Below are 19,676 nucleotides of genomic sequence, written 5' to 3'. Positions count from 1 at the left end.
GAGATGCGGTGGAAGAGGAAAGGAAGATTGGGTTGGGCAGAGGGGGGGTGTGTTACTCGTTGCGGTCCGCGAGGTAAAGAGCGAGCGAGAGGCAAGGTTCGGTAGGTACAAGTACTGCGCTGTACCCCGAGGAGGGGAGGAGGGGGTGTGTGAGTCGGGGCGCCGAGGGGAGTTGCCAGAATGGGGGGGGTGGGCAGGGCAGCGTGCAGGGGAGGGGGTGGGCGGTGGGCGGTGGACAGGCTCGGGTGTGAGGGGGCCGCCGCTGTGGGTGTCGATTGAAGCTTTTCTGGGTGGCCACCGGAACGGCGGGCACCTCTTTTCAGTGGTGTGGTTTGCGGTTGTAGCGTCCGAGGAACGGCCCAGCACAGGGGGCCCAGTGGGCTTGGGGGGCCGGCTGGCTGCCAACCAGAGGTGCGACGGCCTAGTACTTGGCCGCTACCTCTGGGCCCGGGCTGCTGGACGGAATGAATCAGGTACCCAGCGGTACGGTCTCGCACGCAGCGTCCTGGTGGATGGTCCCGCCCCCCGGTGCCGCAGAGACACTGTAGCAGCGGCGCCAGCAGCTACCAGCGGTACCCACTAAGGTAACTGCCCGCTGGACGTGTGCTGAGGCTGCAGGTGGTGGTAGGGCGCCGTGCCGTGGGCCAGGTGGGTGGGGTGCGGCAGGGCGGGACAACCGCTGCTGCAGGCGCGGAATGCAACGAGCAGTTGCTGAGAGTCTACAGACATGGCCGGGAGCGGCAGGGCGCCCGTGGGGGCCTGACCGTCCAAGACCGCTCTGCCGGGTCAGCGAGAGCCGGCCTTTGACGGGCGCGGGCGGGATGGACAAATGGACGCGGACAAAAGGCACGGCGACAAACAAACACAGAGGGGCTCCGAAACGGAGGTGACGATGCGGTGGACAAAGAACCTTGGAAGCAACCCCTGGACAAGCCCTGTGGGCGGTGGTACCTGTGATGTGATGACGCGGGCCGGGCCATGGGGGCTGGATTTGCCATCTCGCAGCAGCCACTGCAGCGGGCCCGCGCGAGCTTGTCATGTAGGTACCGCAGGCGTCCACGCAGGTATCCCCCGGGTACTAGTCCCTCTCCAGTGCTCCAGTGCTCCACCTATCACTCAGTATCACTCAGTATCACTCAGGGTGGCCAGCATCACCACCACCCAGCACCCAGCAGGTGGATGCGGTTGGGCGGCAATCAATCAAGCGCTCCTCTCTTTGCTCCCGCCCGCCGGCATGTGGCTCGCCGCCTTGGCCTCGCCTCTCCGACGTAGCGCCGCCCAATCGAGCAGGAAAGGCTTCATTTTGCTCGCAGCCAAAGTCCATGGCGGGCGTTGGTCGTGCAGCCAACACGCTCAACACGGCATCGTCACGCACAGCCGGCGCCGCCTCCTGGCAGGCCCATTGGCAGCAATAATAGCGATACGACAAAAAGAAAGGAGAAAGGGGAAAGTAAACAGACAAAAGTCGGCCTTGTTTCCTCGCTTCGGGCGACGACAAACACGGCAGGCAGCAGCAGCAGCAGCAGCAGCAGCGAGGCATTGCGGCCCCACGATGGATGACGACGACATGGACCCGTACGCGTGGGTGGCAAACACGTACCCGACGACGACGCTCGGCATGGCCCAATATGTCGCGGCGAAACGCAGGCGAGAGAACAAAGCCTCGTCATGACGGAACAGGAACGCCGGGGGTCGAATGGATCGGGCTGGGTGGCAAGCTAGCGGTTGGCGCGACCCGGCGGGACGGATGCAGAGACTGGCCAGGAATCGTTGGGAGAAGGAGGCTCTGGCCACATGGTGGTTTGGGCTCCGGCTCCGGTGCCGTGTCACAGCAGGGCCAGCCGTGGCCACGGGCGAATCCATGCGCGCCCCCCAGCCCCGGCCGCTGCCGTTGTGACCGGAGAGGCCACAGCAGCAGGCAAACACCAACGACATCGACAAAGAGGTGACGGTATCCGTGCACCGCGCACGGAGCGGACACTGCCAGCTAGCCTACCCAGGACACGGTAAGGGCGGTTGGTACCTTGCTTGCCCTCGGTGGAAGCAGAAGAATGGTTGTTGGCCGGGGGGTGGTGTTAGCGGGCGTCGTCGTCGTCCTTGGGGAGCCACGGAGTAGCCGTGGTGTGCCAGACGCCACGAGAAGCTGGGCTTGGCTGTGACCCGAGAGGGGGAGTGCGTGCAGGAGAGCGTGTCCATGTGGCCTCTGTCCGTCTCCCTCCTACCGGCCTGCTGTTCATGTGAGTGCGTGCGAGTGTGTGTGCGTACGTGGCGTGGTGTGTTGTGTTGTGTTGTGTTGGGACGTGGCCGACGAACGAACGATGACGAGGGACGCACAACTGACGCAGAGTAATGAGAAGGTCGTGTGCGAGAGAGAGAGAGAGAAAGTGCGTGTGTGTGGCGGTGAGTGAGCCGTGGAATGGAGAGAGAGGCAGTACGAATGGTTTGGGCTCAGGACGTGGTAGAAGACGCAGAGCACTCAATCCCGGGGAAAGGGCACTTCAATGTACGGACTACAGAGCACACACATGGGCCAGGAAACGGCGCCGGGCACAGTGTGAGTGTTTCAAGAGTCCCACGAGCGACGGCGCAGGTGACGACAGGCAAGAAAGGGGGGGGAGCGGAGGCGGAGGGAAGAGGGAGAGCGGCCCCGCGGGAGGGAGGGAGGGATGCATCCCCGCAAAGACGGACGGAGCCTTGTCAGCACCATGCGGTGCTTCGGTCAGCATGCCCGAGAGAGACGAATAGATATATGAGCGGAAAGGAGGCGGAAAGGAGGCGGAAAGGAGGCGGGGAGAAGGCGGCAAGAGGAGAGAGAGGAGAGGGGGGCTCTTGAACGAGGCCCTTGTACATACATACATACATATATACATACATACATAGCATGCAGCAAAGCACGAGGCCCCGTGACGGCCCTTTGCAGCCGAAAAGAAGAAGGAAAGAAAAAAAGGAGGAGTGGGGGTGCGCCCCTTTGGAGAGCGAGGAATCCAGTCCGGGGTCCCGAGGCGGCGCCCGTTCCCGAGAGCGGGTTGGGTTGCAGAGGCGGCCGCAGCATTCAAGAGCAGTGTGCTTCTCTCCACCCCGCGCATGGCCCGGAATATCAGTGGTCCTGTGAGCTCTCCAAGCCACTCACTACCAACCCGGTAGACGGCTAAGGCAACCCCCCATCCCACCTCCCCCCTCCCCCCTCACCCCCCCGAGGGCCCCGCAGCCCGGGCGGAGGGGGCCTGGGTGGAAAACCCTGTGGCAGCGCTGCGCTGCAGGGGTTTTTCTATCTCGTCCGTCTGTCGATTGGAATTGACGGGCGGCGGCGGCAGCCGTCTTGGACATATGATTCTTTCTGTCACTTGTCATTTCTGGCCCGCTGTCGCTTTTCGCCCATGGCTGGCTCACATGTGTGTTACTGGCCCATGCCATCACTTTTCTTATTCATGCACGTGTGCGGGCGGACACATAGGTTAGAATTAGTAGTATGTTGGGCATGCATGTCCAAGGGCAGCCCATAAGCACACGATCCACGGAGTCGGAGGGGGGAGAGACAGCTACACAGGTGCTTGCTTGACTACCCACCGCTGCTTGCGTCAATGTGCTTTTCCTCGCCGCGCACCAAAAGTCAAACTCGTCCCTCTCCTTCTTTCGCCTGGGCCATCAACAACGCGGTGGCCCCATGTCCGGGGCCTCGCGTGCCTCGACCAGAGAGCTGCGAAGACCGTGTCCGAGCGGCGGTGGGTGGGTGATGCTTCCTGTTATAGATGGCCATCCTTGTCGCGCCTCAGCTACTTCACAAAGAGCGGATAAGAAAAGAAAGAGGCGCATAAATAAACTTTGGCGATCCGCCCCGTGGTTTCTCCCTCGCCGGCGGGTCAGTCAATCAGCATCTCCTCCCGCTGGCTGGCCGCGTCCGTCGGTTCCTGGCTTTCTTTCGCAAAGGGAAAAAGAATCAAAAATAAAAGGTCACACAACGCCCCCCCCTCCGCCCCCCTTTTCCCTCCCCACTACTCACCACCCACCCCCCCCGGCTTTCTCGCGAATCTTTTGTCTCGATCTCGGTCTGGCCTTGCCCGTGCGCGATGGGTCTTGGCCTTCCTCTCGGTCCGCTTTCGGGTCATGTGCCGGAAGTCCTTATTCGGCTGCCCCGGCTGGTGCCGGCCTAACCATGACGGCCCCCCGTCCCCTTTGATCCTTCATCCTTCAGCCTGGAGAAAACGGGGAAATAGACAATCAGAGAAAGAAAGGGGGAGGGACGAGCCGCCAGCGGACACCGACCGGCTCCCCGGGCCAGCGGAGGGGGCATGTAAGCGAACAAGACGCATGTACAGTATGCACGTCGGTACCAAGTACATGCACCGGATGCCGCCGCCCGACCGACCGCCCGATGGCCCGGGCCAGGTCGGGGCGCGGACTCCCAAGCCGCTCGGTGGCCAAGCGCGCGCTGCTTTTTTCTCTCTTTGAATGCTCGCAGCAACAGCTCGCAGCAGCGCACCAGCAGCGCATGGAGCACGTGGAGAAATAACAAACATCTCTCGGGTATTCGGGTCTCTGTCGACCCCATCCATCTCACCTCGTGAAACCCGTCGTTTCGTTTCCGAAGCGGGGCCGCCTTTTGCCCGCTGTCGTCCACCTCCGCAGCCGATGCACCCAGCGAGACAGCACCGTGGCAGCGTACAGTCAGAATCGCATGATGGGGGAGTTTCACATCTGGATAGCAAGGCGGCTGTCTCGGCGCGGGAAATGGGTAGTCCGGCATTTACTCCGGCGGGGGGGAGGGGGAGGGGGTTTGTTGACTTGGCCTAACTGGCGACAATGTATGTCGCGATGCTGAGTGAGCCGGCAGCAACAAGGCGGTTGTTCTCAGGACCCAAGAGATGATGATGGGAGGGCGGGCCGTGCAATCTCCCGCCCGCCCGACGAAACGCGGCCCGGCCGGGACTCGATCCAAGGCTCCAGCGCCGTATGCTTTGTCGCGCTTGCACATTCTTGCTTGCTATTGTCCCTGTATTGCGCCTTGCTATTGCGCCTTGCTAATATTGCGCCTTGCTATTGCGCCTTGTTATTGCGCCTTGCCACTGCTTTGTCGAGCTTGGGGGGGGGGGCGGTCCCTGGCCATGGCGTCAGCGGCACAGCCCTCGAACCGGCCGCGAGCCGAGCCAGCCAGCAGCCCGCACCAGCAGCCCGTGCCGAGCGTCCGGCTGCCCGCCCACTTGTTGCCAGCGCCAGCAGCAGAAGCGTCCCGTGCCTCGATCCCGACCCCGGGGTAATGGATCCAGCCCCCCCTGTTTCGTCGCCCTAATAAGCGGCATTCCAGTCAGCGCCGTGTGCCTCGCCTCGGGGAGCCGCACTCCATGTGTTGGCTCGCGACGGACTGGTAGGGCTCCGATGCGTCGCGATGCAGCCGTCACTCACACCGCCCGCCTCGTCCACCAGCCCGACGCTGCATTCTCTCGTCGGCCAACACCAAGCGCCTCGGCTGAGTCATGTGGGCTCCCATGCGTACGGCAACATGGGCCGAGTACGGATGTGCAGGGATGGATGGATGCACGCTGCTGGCACGTGCTGTTGTGCCGATAAGCGCGCATCCGCAGGCCGAGCGAAAATTCCTAACCTCTCAGCCGCAACTCGTCACCTGCGTTTTACCGTATCGTTGCCCGTCTATCTCTCTCTCTCTCTCTGTCTCTCTTGTCCCTGGCTGGCTTTCATGACGGCCAGTCCCTTGTGCTCGGCAATTCGTCATACGCGCAATCGGCTGCCGGCCGCCAGATCTTGCCCCCTTCGACAAGATGCCGTCTCGGGGAGCCCGGCCACTGGCGACGGGGCCCCAAGGGACAGAGCTCGGCAGCTTTTGCATCGGATAGGACGGCGGTCAGGTCCGAAGGCGTGGCCTTGGGCCCACACATGCAAACTTTTCCCTCACTCACATGTACATGCCGTGCTTCGTACATGCAGGCCACGGGCCGCGACCCCATCTCGTGCCCGCCCGGAAGCTGTTGCTTTGCGCATGCATGCCTACGTATTGAAGTCCGTATGCCTGCCTGTATGCATACCAAGTATGCCGACCACATCCCCCAGTCGTACGGAAGCAGCGTCAAGACGCGTACGCATAAACTGCCGCCGAGCCAGCCCAATGCTTGGTACCTTGCACGGCGTCGGGAAAAGCGCCGCCTCTGCGTCTCCTCCGCTCTTGGCTGTCGTAGACTCCATGCTGGGATTGGCCCGTCTCCAGGAGAAGGGGGGGGGGAAGGGGAGGACAACCGGGCTCTGTCGGACCAGGCTGCCTGATTCATTCCCACGCTGTGTCTGCGACGATCCGTCATGACTGGCTGGCACCGAATCTGACAGGTCAGCCAGGCTCGTGGGCCTCGCTCTTTGTGGGGAGGGGGGGAAGAAGGGGGTGTCGGGGGTGTCGGGGGTGTCGGGGGGGCGTGTTTCTTGATGCGCAGCACCGCACCCGAGGTAGGTATGCGTGTGCGGTAGGCCTCGTTTTACGGCCACGCCCCTCACAGGCGGGAGCATCTCGTCAAGTGTCGATGTGCCTCCTGGATGCTCTCTGCCCGTCGCCGAGCCATCTATCCGTCCCCGCAGCCCATTTACACGACATGGCCAGGTCCCATGTTGCACTGCAGATTTGCGCCTAGGACCCGTTTCCTTGCATCCGGATACACGGCTTGGGCCCGGGCCTCGCGCCATGTCGGTATGGGTGCGGATGCCGGGGTGAGGATCCGTGCAGCATACGACAACGGACGACTCGTCCACGGATACGCCATGCATGGATGTACCGTGTCATCCACGGACAGGCATCGAAGGATTGGAAAGCCGTACGTAACGGAGAGGGGTGTGCGCGCTTGGAAAACGACCGGAGTCGGGAACACCTTGCCGCAGTTCGCCGAGCCAAGACCCTCCCCGAGGAAAGGGGGCTCCCTACGAGGATGGGGGTAAGACCAGGTCTACGTCGGAATATACGGATACCTTGTGCCTGCCTGGTAAGGAGGGGAAGAGAGACTGATGAAAAAGCCGCGGCGTCGTCTCATCAAGCCAAAGCCAAGGAGGGAAAGAGGGACAGAGGAAGAGAGAGAGAGAGAGAGAAGGCTGCAGGAGAAGAGGGGAGACTGAGAGGTTCGCCGAGAGCGGCAGAACGGCCGACGGGGCCCATGCCGCAATTAACCGTTTCCTCCGGCGTGCATTGCAGCAAAGGCCCAAAGGAGAAAAGAAGAGGGATTTAAAAAGAATGAATTGATAGAATTAAACGAGCTCCCGTGGCCCCGTCGATATGCACGGCGGTTCAACCCGCTGCTCCCGCTACTCCAGGACGGGAAACGCCCTGGTTGGTCAAACACTCGTCGTGCTGTCTATCCCTGGCGAGGGGGATTGGGGGGGATTGGGGGGGTGACGAGTCTTGTGCAGGCGAGACACATGACACCTTTGACCTGGCGCGGCAACATTTCTCCGTCTGTCATATTCTCGCCCTCCGGTCGAGACAAGGGAATTAGAAAGATGAGGGTCAGCTGGGCCGCGTCTGCCATGCACAGGCGACGCGCTGCACGCGCCAAGGCGGGGGCGGTTGGAGGAGGAAAAGTGAGGAGGAAAAGTGAGGGTGCAAGGCGCAGGGCATGTATATCTCGACGCCTTTCCTCGCTGCTGTTTTTTGTTATGCTTCAACCGCCGTGGTTTTCCTTACTCGTCTTGCTTGCTAGCCCCCTGGGACCCCCCTTTTTCCACCCCCCATACACGCACATCGGTCTCCACGCACATCGGCCTCCGCCGTGGGAAATATACCGAGCACAGTGTACTGTGCAGCGAAATGGCGCCATCTTCAGCAGACGTCAAGTTACCGAGTCCATCCGGGTGCACGCATGACGACATTTCCGCTCTTTCTGTCTAGACGCGGCGACCGTATGTGAGGGTCCACAAGGATTTCAGTACATGATTACTGTACATACTGTATCTACCTATACAGTAAATGGACTGGCGAATGGCCCCCGCGACATGCAGCGGCCGGTGATGAGTCAAAATGCCCGGATCCTTGCTCTCTGCAGAACACGCGTGTGCAACGCTTGCGCTCCTCCAGCACACCAGCACAGAGCCGTCGGGTAATTGCAGGAAGAGACCGTCACGCGCTCGTCCTTTTATTGATGGCGCCATGCTCGGGCGCTTGGGCCCTCGTCAGCTGCCTCCATCCCAGTCCATCTCCTGCTGTCTCTGCATCTCTGCATAAGGAGCTGAGCCACTAACTTAGTCGCTCCCGGCTGTCTGGAAATGCCGCGGCCGCCGCTGTTTTGCTCTGACATGCAAAGGCCTGCCAGCATTCACGTGCTCAACTTGCAGATGCAAAGACTCCAATGACGCGGACGGACAGAAAGACGGCCTCTCCCGCCCGTGCATGCTGTTGCTCCCCCCGTGGCCCACTCGTCCCGATGGCGATGATGCACAGGCGGGCCAAGTGTAGGAATCTTGCGCACCTTGGCCCGGCCCTTGTGGCTGGCATGGGCTCATGGCCAGATTGGGTCGTCATCTTGCTGCTGTTTCTTCAAAAGGGAAACGGGAATAAATAGGCTCCAGCAGGCTCCAGCAGGCTCCAGCTGACGCCAGCTGACTTTACTGAGCCAAACACAAGCATGTCCTGGGCACTTGTGGCTGCATGAATACACCGCCCAGGAACGTACCTACCTCTACCTACCTTGCCATTCTTACCCAAGGTAGGTACCTAACTATGCTGCTACAGAGTACAGTGAGATGAGTGTCCAAGTAGTGGTGGGCACTTACCTACCTACCTACCCAGTCCGCATGTACTGAGTACATACAAGCCGTATACGCACGTTATAGCGTAGCGTTGGCGTGGAACTCATGATGCAAGTAGCTGCTCCCTTTGAAAAAAAATCCTCGCCGACACACCTCCTCTCCTCTCCTCCGCCGTCTCGTCTGCAAAGGCTTGGCGCCGACCGCCCGTTGACGAACAGTCCCTCGCTCGCGCCAGGCCAAGGGTCTCCGGCTCTGCATCCCTGATCCCTCCCGCAGCTGCCTGGATCACCGGATGCGTGCGACAGTTGACAGCGCCCGCCCCGAACAACTGACTCTGCCTCTTCAGCTCAACACGTCGCCTCGGCATTCCCCGCCCGAGCATGTACACCTCGGTTCCCTGACCATCGACGGTCGTCGTGTCCGGCACCAACTGAGACACGGCCTTTCTTTCTTCTTCCAGCATGCCTGCCTGCCCCCAGGGTCTTGCGGCGTTCGTGCATTTTCTGGTCGACGTGAGATCCCGACTAAGGGCGGCTCGGGGCCTCCCGCCTGAAATTGCGGGAAAGCTAGTGCCGCACAACGCCGGAGCATCTAGCCACGCTCAGCAAACGCGCCTTCTCTCGAGCTTCTCCTGTGACGGGTGCGAGCGCCAAGGCGAGGCGAGCCATCTGCCTGCCGCTGCTCTTGGACCGCTTGAACTGCAACCCGGCCTGAAGAGAATGCGCGCAGTACAAGTACGAGTACGTCTCAGTACACGCACGCATGCGTCGGCACTTGCAACCTGTCGCTCGATCTTGACCTCGGCCTCCGAGCCACGGCCATCCTCCGCTGGATCCGCGTCTCGACTGTCGCCGAGCAGGGATAGCGTGCAAGGACAGCCCGGGCTTGGACGGTAGAGACGATCCACAGACGCGGCAGTTGATTGTCGGTATGGTTCGATGGTGCCCAAGTATCTTCTCCGACCGGCCGCACAATCCCCGCATCCGCTTGCTTCTGCAGCCCTCTCCATGATAGGTGCAGAGAGGTCACCGAGCCGTGCTCCCTAGACCCAGTCGGAAATGCCCCGAAGGCGCTTCGGCGACTTGGAAGTTGGCCGATGTCGACCCCAATCACCCCGCGAGAGCGAGCCAGGAAAGCAATTCTGGGCAAGACAGACAGCCGCACGAGCAGTCTCTCGCTGTCTTGCTACCAAGACTTGCTCCAAAGCCGCAGCTTGACCCTCAATGTATGCAACAGCCCACCGTCATCTACCACGAGTACCGGACTGGGCGATTTGGAGGATGGTAGTACACAAAGGTGCAGTGAAAACTAGTGCCCAATTCAAGGATAATGTTGTCCTTGGCCACACTCGTCCCCTGGACACTGTTGTCTTCGCCGCACGGTGAGTGCTCACGGGTGCCCCCAGGACTAGGTACTGACCATCGAAAGGGGCCCGGTATGTGTACACGGAATGCCGTTGCAAAAAGGCAGTCCGACACGGGCCCGGAGGCGAGAAAAAAAAGGAAAAGGGGAACCCCGGGCCAGGTCCTGAATTGGGATAGCGTTCGTTCCTGTGATGGACCTCCACAGACCAATACGCGGGAAGATGAAAGGGGGGGAAAGCACACATTAGACAGCAATCGGCGGCAAGAGCCAGGTCGTGCCAACATATTGGTAAGCATTGCTTGGTCAGGGGAAGCGACAGCAGGGTCCGTCTCGCGCACGGCTGTGCTGGACAGAGCGGCGCCGGCCAACACTCACGTCGCAGCCGCCCGCATCACTTGGAGACGCTGTGCTGGTGAGGGGGCCATTGCACGAGCCAGTTCTTTCCTCTCCTCGCGTTGCCGAAAAGGATTGCACCGGCTCGCCGATTGCTACACGGGCCTGTGTTGTCTGACGGTCGGCGCCGGGGGCCTTGGAGCCAACACGCAGTCGCACCGCAGGCCTCGGCGTCACATGACTGGACGAGATCGTGGCCGGCAGCTCTTGTGTGCTTCAAGTGCCTCACGCAGCTGCGACTGGGCGAGGGCCAGAGACAAGGGGGCATGAGACACGACTGGACCAGTTGGACCCGTCAGACACGAGGCATCCATCGTGTTGGATCATCAAGCGCCGAGGGGCCGTTTGTTCCTTTTGTCTTCACCTGCTCCGGTTGGTCCCAAGGTCCTCAGCTCCGGCATGGGCCGGCTGCTTAGCTTGCCCCAGACAAGGCCCGGCCCGCCAATCGCACACAGCGACGGGCCATCACGTGACCGAACTCTCATGCGGACGATTCATGCAGCCCGGCCCGGCCGCATGCAGTCTTCCGTGGTCAGCCCCGGTTTTGGGGCTGAGGCCTTGGGTGCACATTGGGCGGGTGCGTGGATGCAGTGACGTGTCCACCACTCGCTGCTCTGCCGCGGAGACCGCCGCAACCCTGGGCAGCAGGGGCGTTTCGAAAAGTCGACGTCTTCCCCCCTTTTCCCCTGGCCATGGATCATGTTGGAGAGGAAGAGACACGGCACCCTTGATGGAGTGGGGCAGGCTCGCCGCGGATTCCGTCAGCGGACCAGGAAAGGGGGGGGGGGGAGGCAGCCACGTCGCCTGCGACAATGCGACTTTCTGCGTGCCAAACCCCCTCGGCCGTCACAGTACGAGAAAGCAGATTCCCCAACGACCCCAGAAACAGGGCTCGGCCCGGCAGCAAGCGGGACCTAATCTCGGCGGCATTGCCAGTGCGTACAGTTCTCACAACACAGTCCCTTGGGGTGCTAGGGGGGCCCCCGGTTGGCTGGCTCATTTTCTGGTCCTGCTGCCTGCCGAACGTTGGCATTGGAACGGTGGTCGGTGTCATTGGGTGGCGCCTGGGACTTGGGCATCAGCCGCTCCCCCCTCCTCCGACTCATTTCCTCCACCCTCACAGCGCGAGCCGCGCTAACCCGGTGACCGTTCATCGAGTCGTGCGCGCGAATCGGCTTGCCGCCCCGTGTACAGATGCCGTCGGGACCAACCGTTGGCCCCGAGCGCGGTTGGCTGACGGGGTGCCCTGCAGAGCTGTGTTCCACGCCTTCCCGCTTGTTCCGTGTGTCGGACAGGGGGCCAGCTGATTCGCCCACGACTGGTTCCGGCGCCGCGGCATTGCCGCCAACCACGAGGCACGAAAGAGAGAAGGGGAATCGAGTTGGCTCTTCTCGACGCTCCAACACGGGCCGCGAGGCGCCACACAATCCCGGCCATCCTTTCGGTTTTGATTTTTTCCTCGTTGCTCTTTTTTAGACTTTGCCTTGGCGTGCGGGCGAACGGGCCGACGAGCAAAACCGCCCGTCAAGCGGTCATTCAATCTCAGCGGGGACTGCATGAATGGGCACTGTCATTCGTCCCCCTCCCCCGTCCCCCCTGTCCTCTTCGCTCACTTGCGCGCGGGACAAGCGCTGATGCGGCGGCGGCGGTGTGCAGATGAGACGAGGGCATGGAATCTCGTGCGTCGATCCCTTGCCGCTCGCAGCCGGGAAAAGGGAGGGGCGCGTGCAAGGTAGCCATGCATCGTTTGCACTCTATTTATTATCCAGTCTCGTAATGGCACTGGTTAGTGTTCCAACCATGCAACTAACTTTACCCTCTGGTCGTTGGCAGACCATGTATTCTTCCACTGTCGTCGTCGGTCGACCGCGACACCCCTCCCCCCTGGTGCCCCCCTCGTTGTACAGTAGTAACCTTGTTGCCGACTGAGGGAACTCGTATTCAGTTGTGGAGGCCAATCAAGAGTCGGCGTGGATCGCAGTGCAGTGGTGGTCCCGTTATGCACGAGGCCGGCACGCACAGCTGCAAACCGCTGGTCCGCTTACCCATTGATGTAGGTATATATTATACGTTGTGTACTCATACCAGTTGGCTGAGGGTTTAGCAGACGCTGTTATTATACCGTCCCTCGATGCTGGCGGCCGTTTCTTGGACGTTGGTACATGGCATAATGGCTGAAGCACCGAGTAATCAAGTCATGGGACGGCATTGCGGATACTCGATTCCGCGCTGTGCTCACTTACTCACTCGGGCTCGCATGCCTGCTGATCCTCCTCCTCCCTCCACCCCTGCTCTCTCGCCCAACCCTTGGAAGGCCATTGCGTGTGAAAACAGGCCACGTTTCGACACCGCCGCGACTGTACATGGACTCGTACGAATGTACCGAGCCGTGGTTCTTGCCTACCCCCGACTTTTTTTGCATGTTGCGGTTGGCCGGCTGGCTGGATCCTGTACCTTCTCTCTCCTCCCTGCTTGCTCCTCTTGTTGGTTCTCTTTTACTTGCAAGCATGTGTGTCTTAATCAACACATCCTCTGGGGCGGAGGGCGCGGAGGTGGATGAACGGCAAGTGGCTCTTGATTTTCCGGGGCCGGCTAATCATACAGAGATTCGGATTCCAAGATTATGGGGGTGGAGAGCGGGGGAGACAGGGGGGGTTGGGAAGGCGGACTGTTGTCGGTCCAAGTGGACAGACGAGAAAGAGGGAGAGGGAGAGGGAGGTTGGGCTGTATACACGTGGGTATGTAGGTTCATCCCGTGCTTCCATCTCTGTCGTGGCCAATCTGTCTCGCCTGGCGGATACCAGTTGCGCCAAAGGGGGACGATCACAGCCGTCGAATGTTGATCGACATGTCGTGCTTCGGGGGAAAAGGGGAGGGGAGGGGAGGGTGGGTAAGACGGGTAAAAGCCAGCCCACGGTAACGACGATGGTGATGCCGTACGCGGAGCGGGAAGATCCCGTACAAATCTAAGGCTTGACAGGTTGTACCCGGAAGGCGCGTTTGATCTTTCGTCTGTTCAGGCTCAGAGGCTCGCGGTGCTTTTTCCTCGAGAGCTCATGGGGTAACGTGTGTGTATCAGTGTTTGGCCAGGGCCACGCTGGCGTTGAGAGCTGTGACGAATCAAGCACGAGACTCTAGGCTCTTTCGTGTCGTCGGTGCCTGGTTGACTTGGCTGTTTGGCGTTGAGTCGCCTTGAGAGGGCGAGGGTTCTTGGGAATCGATTCGGCGGGTTTGCGAGCGGATGGCCTGCGGGTCGGTAGAGTTCTCGGGTTAGCTAGGCTCCGTGTGCTGGCTCTCGCGGGTCTGTTGATACTCGATACCGGGTGAAGCTGTCGAATATGACGTAAAGACAGCTGGGCATTCTATGGGAGACGGTGGTTGGCGATGGACTCGCAGATTCTTCCGAAAGGGGCGTGGTGGCTATTCGCACCACTGCGACCCCTGTACAAGGCTTGCCTCTTTACTTTGTATTGTCTAGGTTAAGAGCCTGGACTTGTTTGTGTTCGGAAATGCCGTTCAATCGCCTTGAAATGGTTGAGGGATGGAACTCGGCAACATATGAAGACGTGTAAACAGGAAACGAAGGGGGACGTCCTGCTTATTGATTCCCCTTCCCGTGCTTTACTATATACTTGCACATGGCGACGCTGCCCGATGGCCAATTCCCCCGAGACTACGACTCGAACAGCGTAAGCGCGAAGCCGCAGATAGCTGCCGTTGCTCCTAGAACGATGGACACTATCAAGTTCATTCGTCCAGTCGGTCTCTTGTGAGTAGATTCGATGCCGTTTGAGGGGCACATGATCAATCAGCTGGAGGGAATGTCCTGCCTCAGTGGGGAGAGCATGTGCGGTTCCTTGCTCTTTTCTTTGTCTAAAGCACCTGGCTTCTTTCTGCAAGCTGAACAGCAAAAGAAACAAGTGGTGCTTTGTCCCCAGCTGAAGCTTTCTTGTTCGTCGGTGCTTTGTTTCTGTTGTCAACGCAGTCGATGTCTCCAGGCAGCAGATTTTGGACCACGTCAGAGCGCTGAGTAGACTTCGACTCCCGTCCACTCCTTTGCGGACGACTCTTGATATTGACTTGATTAGTTGCGTTTTTGCAACCCGTACTTGTCGGTTTTGCATCGCCTCCTGAGACGGCTTTCAGCACCTCTTGCCGGTAATCGTTGACCGGGCTCGGGATGCTCTTTTCGGCGGCTTGGACAACGAGGCGCGGCGGAGAGGATTGGGAAGGACCGCAGATGCTTGCTGCATCTACGCCTCAGCGACTGCCTGGAGATTCATGTGTGTTCGGCAGCGGGACGTTTTTCTTTGCGATGGCGCTGCCTGGTACACTCGCCGGGCGCGGCTCGTCACGCCCTCGTCCTGCGAGTCGGGGAGTGGCTCCTTTTGAATTCGGCAAGATCCTATAGCGAAGCGTAAGCCACGGCAAGAAGGATGGGGCGATGCGGAGGCGCGATCTGTGACGTGGTCTGCGGCGTGACCGGACGCGGAGACGGCTTCTCAAGCGGAATCGGGAGTCGCAGCGAGGTCACCGAGCAGCAACTGGTCTGATTTTCGAGAGGAACTCAGGAAACGGCAGCTCGAATCGGACCTGGACTAGAATCAGTCGGCTTGCATCTGTTGCATCAATTGCGTCCAATCCATAACACGGCATTAGGGGGGGGGAAGATGCCCCTGGATGCGAATCATGCGATGTAGGCGGGAGATGCCGGGGTAGGGGGAAGAGAGCGCGTGCCAGGGCCGAGATGTGGCCAACGACAGACTGTGAGGAGTCCTCCTGGGCCGCGATGGCGCCTGGCCCATCCCACGCGGCACCAGGAGCCAGCCTCGGATGCAAAAATGCCCGTCCTCGATAGCTCCCGATGGACCAGCAGTCAATCTCGCCAGAGCACGTGACTCGACGGCGGCGCGCCACGGGCCCAGCTCCAACCCCGCACCCAGTCCGGGGGGGGGCCGGCTGACGGACCCACCCCACTCTCCGCCGCGCTCTCCGAACAAGGCGGGGCGCCCCCGGAGAGAAGCAGACGTCGAGGCAAAAAAGCTGCCGAGATGTGTCCGGCAGCGCGGGTATAAAAGGCCGTGGCGGCGCTGTCCTTGCGACAGGGGGGAGGCAGACTCGGCTTTTCATGCGTTGTTGACCTGCTGCTTGGGCAACGACTCTCCTTTGCATTTCATCACATCGTCTTTTCCCCTTCCAATCCTCGTCATGGCGGATGCTTCAGCCGTGAACCGGGCTTATTTCAAGTACGTTGTCCGCACTCCGGCTTGCTCGTCTGCAGGTCCGCAAGGCCGCCTCGCGTATCTTATCCAACCCCCCCTGCCCATAACATCACACTCTTCAAGCCGTCGTTCCCCCTCCCGTAACCCCCCCTCTCTGAGCGAGGAAAGAAAAACAAACACTCTCAGATACATTACTTACCGGTGAATCCCAAACGCGCAGCAAGCTTGCTCCCGAATACGACGCCAAGTTCCACAAGGCGAGGGCCGTCATGGAGAGACAGGTCAGGGGCAATGCCGCCTTCATCGGGGCCCGCGAGGGAGGCCGGATGCTCGACTATGCCTGTGGCACGGGCTTCTTGTCGGCGGTGTGTGTGCTCTGGAAACCGTGCCGTGTGAGACGGGGCTTTGCTGACTGCGGCCCAGGCGTTGGGGGACCGTCTCAGCCAGTGCGTCGGCATCGACGTCTCGGAGAGCATGGTCGAGGCGTATAATGCAAGGGCCCGGAGTGAGGTGAGTTCTACTTGTTTGGCTTTTGAGCAGCATTCCCATGTCAAGCGTCCTCGAGCAAGAGAACAAACCTATGCATACACACATCGAACAAGAACCATAGTCGAAACCTGACCCCCTCCCCTTGGGTTCTCAGTCCCACGAAAACCACAACAAATACACTCAACCGTCCCTTTGTCCACTGACCCCCTCGTCAGGGCTTCACGCCAGAGCAGCGCACAGCACACGTAGGCAACCTCCTCGACCCGTCAGACCCACGGCCGCGCGCGCTCTCGACGCCCAACCTCGGGGGCTTCGACGTGGCCGGCGTCGGCGCCGGCTTCCACCACTTCGACGACTGCCACCTCGCGGCGTCGCGCCTCGCCCAGCGCCTGCGGCCCGGCGGCGTGCTCCTCGTGCTCGACTTTGTGGCGCACGCGGCCGGCGCCGTCGACGACGCGGCCGTGCGCGGGGTGCGGCACCACGGCTTCGTCGAGGACGAGGTGCGGCGCATCTTTGAGGGCGCCGGCGTGGGGCGGGGGTTTGCGTTTCGTGAGATGGATGAGGAGCTTGTCTTTGAGGGCGCCGGCGAGGGGCGCGGGGATATGGTCAGGAGGGTGTTTTTGGCTAGGGGGGAGAAGGCTTGATGTGGCGTGTTCGCCGGTGGACTCTTGCTCGTTGATTGTCGTTGCTCGGACATTCGCCTTGTAGAGTGCGAGATATATTATTATAAGACAACCTTGTCATCTCTTGCTCGATACAAAGAGGCGGGGGAATACGCCTCCTCTATTGATGTCCCCAACTCCCCCAGGGACCACAAGCTTATTCCCCATCCCCCTTATTTCTGCATGCCCTTTTCGACCATGTCAACGACAAAGGCGCCGCCAAGCAGAATGGCGGGCTCCTCGATGTTGTGATGCTCATAGCTGGCGACGAAAAATCAGCTTCCGTCCCTGTCCCAAACCTCGCGGGCGGGTGGCCCCTCGTGTCACGCCGGGGTTTCCGCGTCATGGCACCCACCGCGACGAGGAAAAACTCACCTGAGGGTGCCGACGCCGCCGGCCTCGAGCAAAAACGCCGGCCCGTCCTGGAGCGTCTTGCCGGCCCAGCGCATGGCGAAGGCGCGCAGGATGTGGCCGTGGGCGACGATGAGGACGTCTCCGGCCTCGTCGGCGGCGTGCTTGCTGCTCATGACGGGCTGGTGCCACTTTTGCCTGATGTCGGCGATGAGCCGGTCCAGTCGTTGTGTCACCTGCTCGGGGCTCCTGTTGCCGCGCGCAGCGGCTGGTTAGCAGAGAAAGCCTTTGTCTCGGTCTTGGAGTGGGTGGGAGATGGCGAGAGAGGTGACGAGGAAAGTCCAGCAGTCACGTCGAGGCCATGGACCGGCACGGATGACGGGAAAGAAAAGGATATGTGTCTGGACAGGCAAGGGGCAAACCCACTCTCCCCCAGGACAGCCATCCCGCCAAATGTCCCAAGTCCCCTGGAGGCCCTGCTCGGCCCTCATCCTGCGAATCTCGGGGGTCACGATGCCCTCATAGTCGCCATAGTCCCACTCGCGGACGTCCTCGATGACCTCGACGCGGGCGTCGCACACAGACCCCTTGCGCTGGAGGGCGCCGCCGTGGGCGGCCCAGGGGAGGGCGCCGGCGGTGCCGAGGCCGAGCAGCTCAAAGGTGCGCTGGGCACGCTTGCGGGGCGAGACGTAGCTGTGCGTGGCGTGCGAGGCCGGGTCGTCAGTCTATCTTCAGAAGCTCCTCCTCCTCCTCCCGGGGAATGCTGCCGTTGCTGGTGCTGGGGAGACGGCTTGCATGAGTGGAGGAAGGGATGTATCCCTGTGGGTATATCTTGTGCAGTCAAGTATACGACGAGGCCGGGCTGGCAGAACAGAGGGGGGGGGCAGATACATGACGGGTGATGTGACGAGGCAAAGCACCCATCAAGGAGCAAAAGAGTTTGATTTGCAGAACAAGGGAGGGGGGGTCGACGTAGTCAGTGGCCGCAAACCGCGTACTCGACGGACCGCAGCCGCTGATGATGGTGGCATATGTGTTTTCCCCGGAGTCGTTGAGGCCATGACACCCTTTCACTCCCCCTCCCCTTCTTCCCGGCTGTTTGCAGCTGGGCCATGGCGACAGTGATGCAGCGGCAGAGTGCCGTGGCTGCCTCGCAGGCCGTCGCCCCCATGGCAGCTCAAACCCTCCATGTGGTGGCAATGCCGTGCCGCGCCCCCCTTGAACGGGTGGACGCATAAATGCCGTGCCGCGCATGAACGAGGACCGCATGTCTGATTTGCCGCTGCCGTGACTTTGCTCTGTACACACACACACACACACACACGCACACTTGGACGCACATACATGCGTATAACATGATGTGTCGTCCCATGCAATGTACGGTATATATGGCGTACATGCAGCGTGCCATCCCGCGATGTCTCAAGGGATGGATGGCGGACGGGAGAGGAGGGCACGGGAGGTGGGCATGGGAGGTGGGAACGGCCAGCCGTGGCGTTCCGCCACGACGGCAGCAGGAAGAAGCAAGCACAAAGGCTCAGGGCGCGGGGAGTGAGAAGGCAACCAGGAGACGAAAAAAAGGGCTCACTGACATGTGGGAGAGCTTCCGGGGCACAATGAGGCGGTTGTTGCCGACGAGGGCCTCGCCCGTGGCACGCACGCGCTCCTCGCCGTCTGCCGTGAGCGGGATGTCGGTGCGGCCCGTGTGTTTGCCGCTCAGCGACCACTCCGTCTCGCCGTGGCGGACGAGGAAGACGCGCGGCGACGACGGCATCGGGGCGGGTCGGGGGGGGGGTGAGGAGGCCGGGGGTGGAAACTGGAAAGGATGGTCTCTCCTTCGAAGCCGATGCGTTGATTTTGCCTCGTCGGGGGGGCGAGCAAGCAGTGTGAGGCTTCAGGTGGACGAGAAGGATCGCGGCGGTAGTGACGGGAGCAGGGCGACGTCGGAGAGATGGGGGTGGAGCGCAGCGGAGAGCAAGGAACATGCCGTGCCGCCCCCGGAGGACAAGGGAGAAAAAGAGGGGCCGGATCGCCCGGGCCACTCCCTGAATCCCTACGTAACTGTACACGGCACCGAATGCCGACCTGGCAGAAAGCGGCCCAAACCATAAAAGACGCGGCTCAAAAGGCCAACCCTGCAGCTGCAGTGGGTGATCAGCAGCAGAGGGAGGTGAGACCGTCATTATTATTATTATTATTATTATTATTATTGTATTTTCCGTCCAGCGACCTTTAGGTCGCTCAGGTCCCCGAGACGGGGCACAGGACGTGCTGAGCTGCTGGAAGTCTACTATCGCGGAGTAGGCCCACAATACGCGAAACGAAACGAGTACCAATCCGCGTCTTCTGCCCCTTCCACAGAACGTAAACAATCCACCATTCAGCATTTCATCGGCTCAAAGGCGCTTCTTTGCTCAGCCTGCTGCCCGTCAGCGGGACGTTCAGGCGCGACAGCCATGTCTTT

The 19,676-nt window shown here is 60.9% G+C and overlaps 2 protein-coding genes across 2 annotated transcripts; one reads left to right on the top strand and one right to left on the bottom strand.

Annotated features, from left to right (window-relative positions):
* Nucleotides 1-15,696: 15,696 nt before the first annotated feature.
* Nucleotides 15,697-16,843, top strand: HRG_09901 (methyltransferase domain-containing protein; the record flags this gene model as incomplete). The annotated part of the gene is made up of 4 exons (XM_044868372.1): nt 15,697-15,734; nt 15,931-16,075; nt 16,134-16,220; nt 16,415-16,843. The coding sequence occupies 4 exons, from the start codon at nt 15,697-15,699 to the stop codon at nt 16,841-16,843; spliced, it is 699 nt and encodes a 232-aa protein (XP_044716369.1).
* A 191-nt stretch (nt 16,844-17,034) lies between these two features.
* On the bottom strand, nt 17,035-18,986 carry HRG_09900 (histidine phosphatase superfamily (branch 1) domain-containing protein; the record flags this gene model as incomplete). Its single annotated transcript, XM_044868371.1, has 4 exons — nt 17,035-17,122; nt 17,237-17,461; nt 17,639-17,905; nt 18,805-18,986. 4 exons carry the CDS (start codon nt 18,984-18,986, stop codon nt 17,035-17,037), a joined length of 762 nt encoding a protein of 253 aa, XP_044716368.1.
* Between the last annotated feature and the right edge of the window lie 690 nt (nt 18,987-19,676).

This window comes from Hirsutella rhossiliensis (genome assembly GCF_020360975.1).
Source record: "Hirsutella rhossiliensis strain HR02 chromosome Unknown scaffold00014, whole genome shotgun sequence".
Lineage (NCBI taxonomy): Eukaryota > Fungi > Ascomycota > Sordariomycetes > Hypocreales > Ophiocordycipitaceae > Hirsutella > Hirsutella rhossiliensis.
This window is presented reverse-complemented; position numbering and strand designations above follow the sequence as displayed.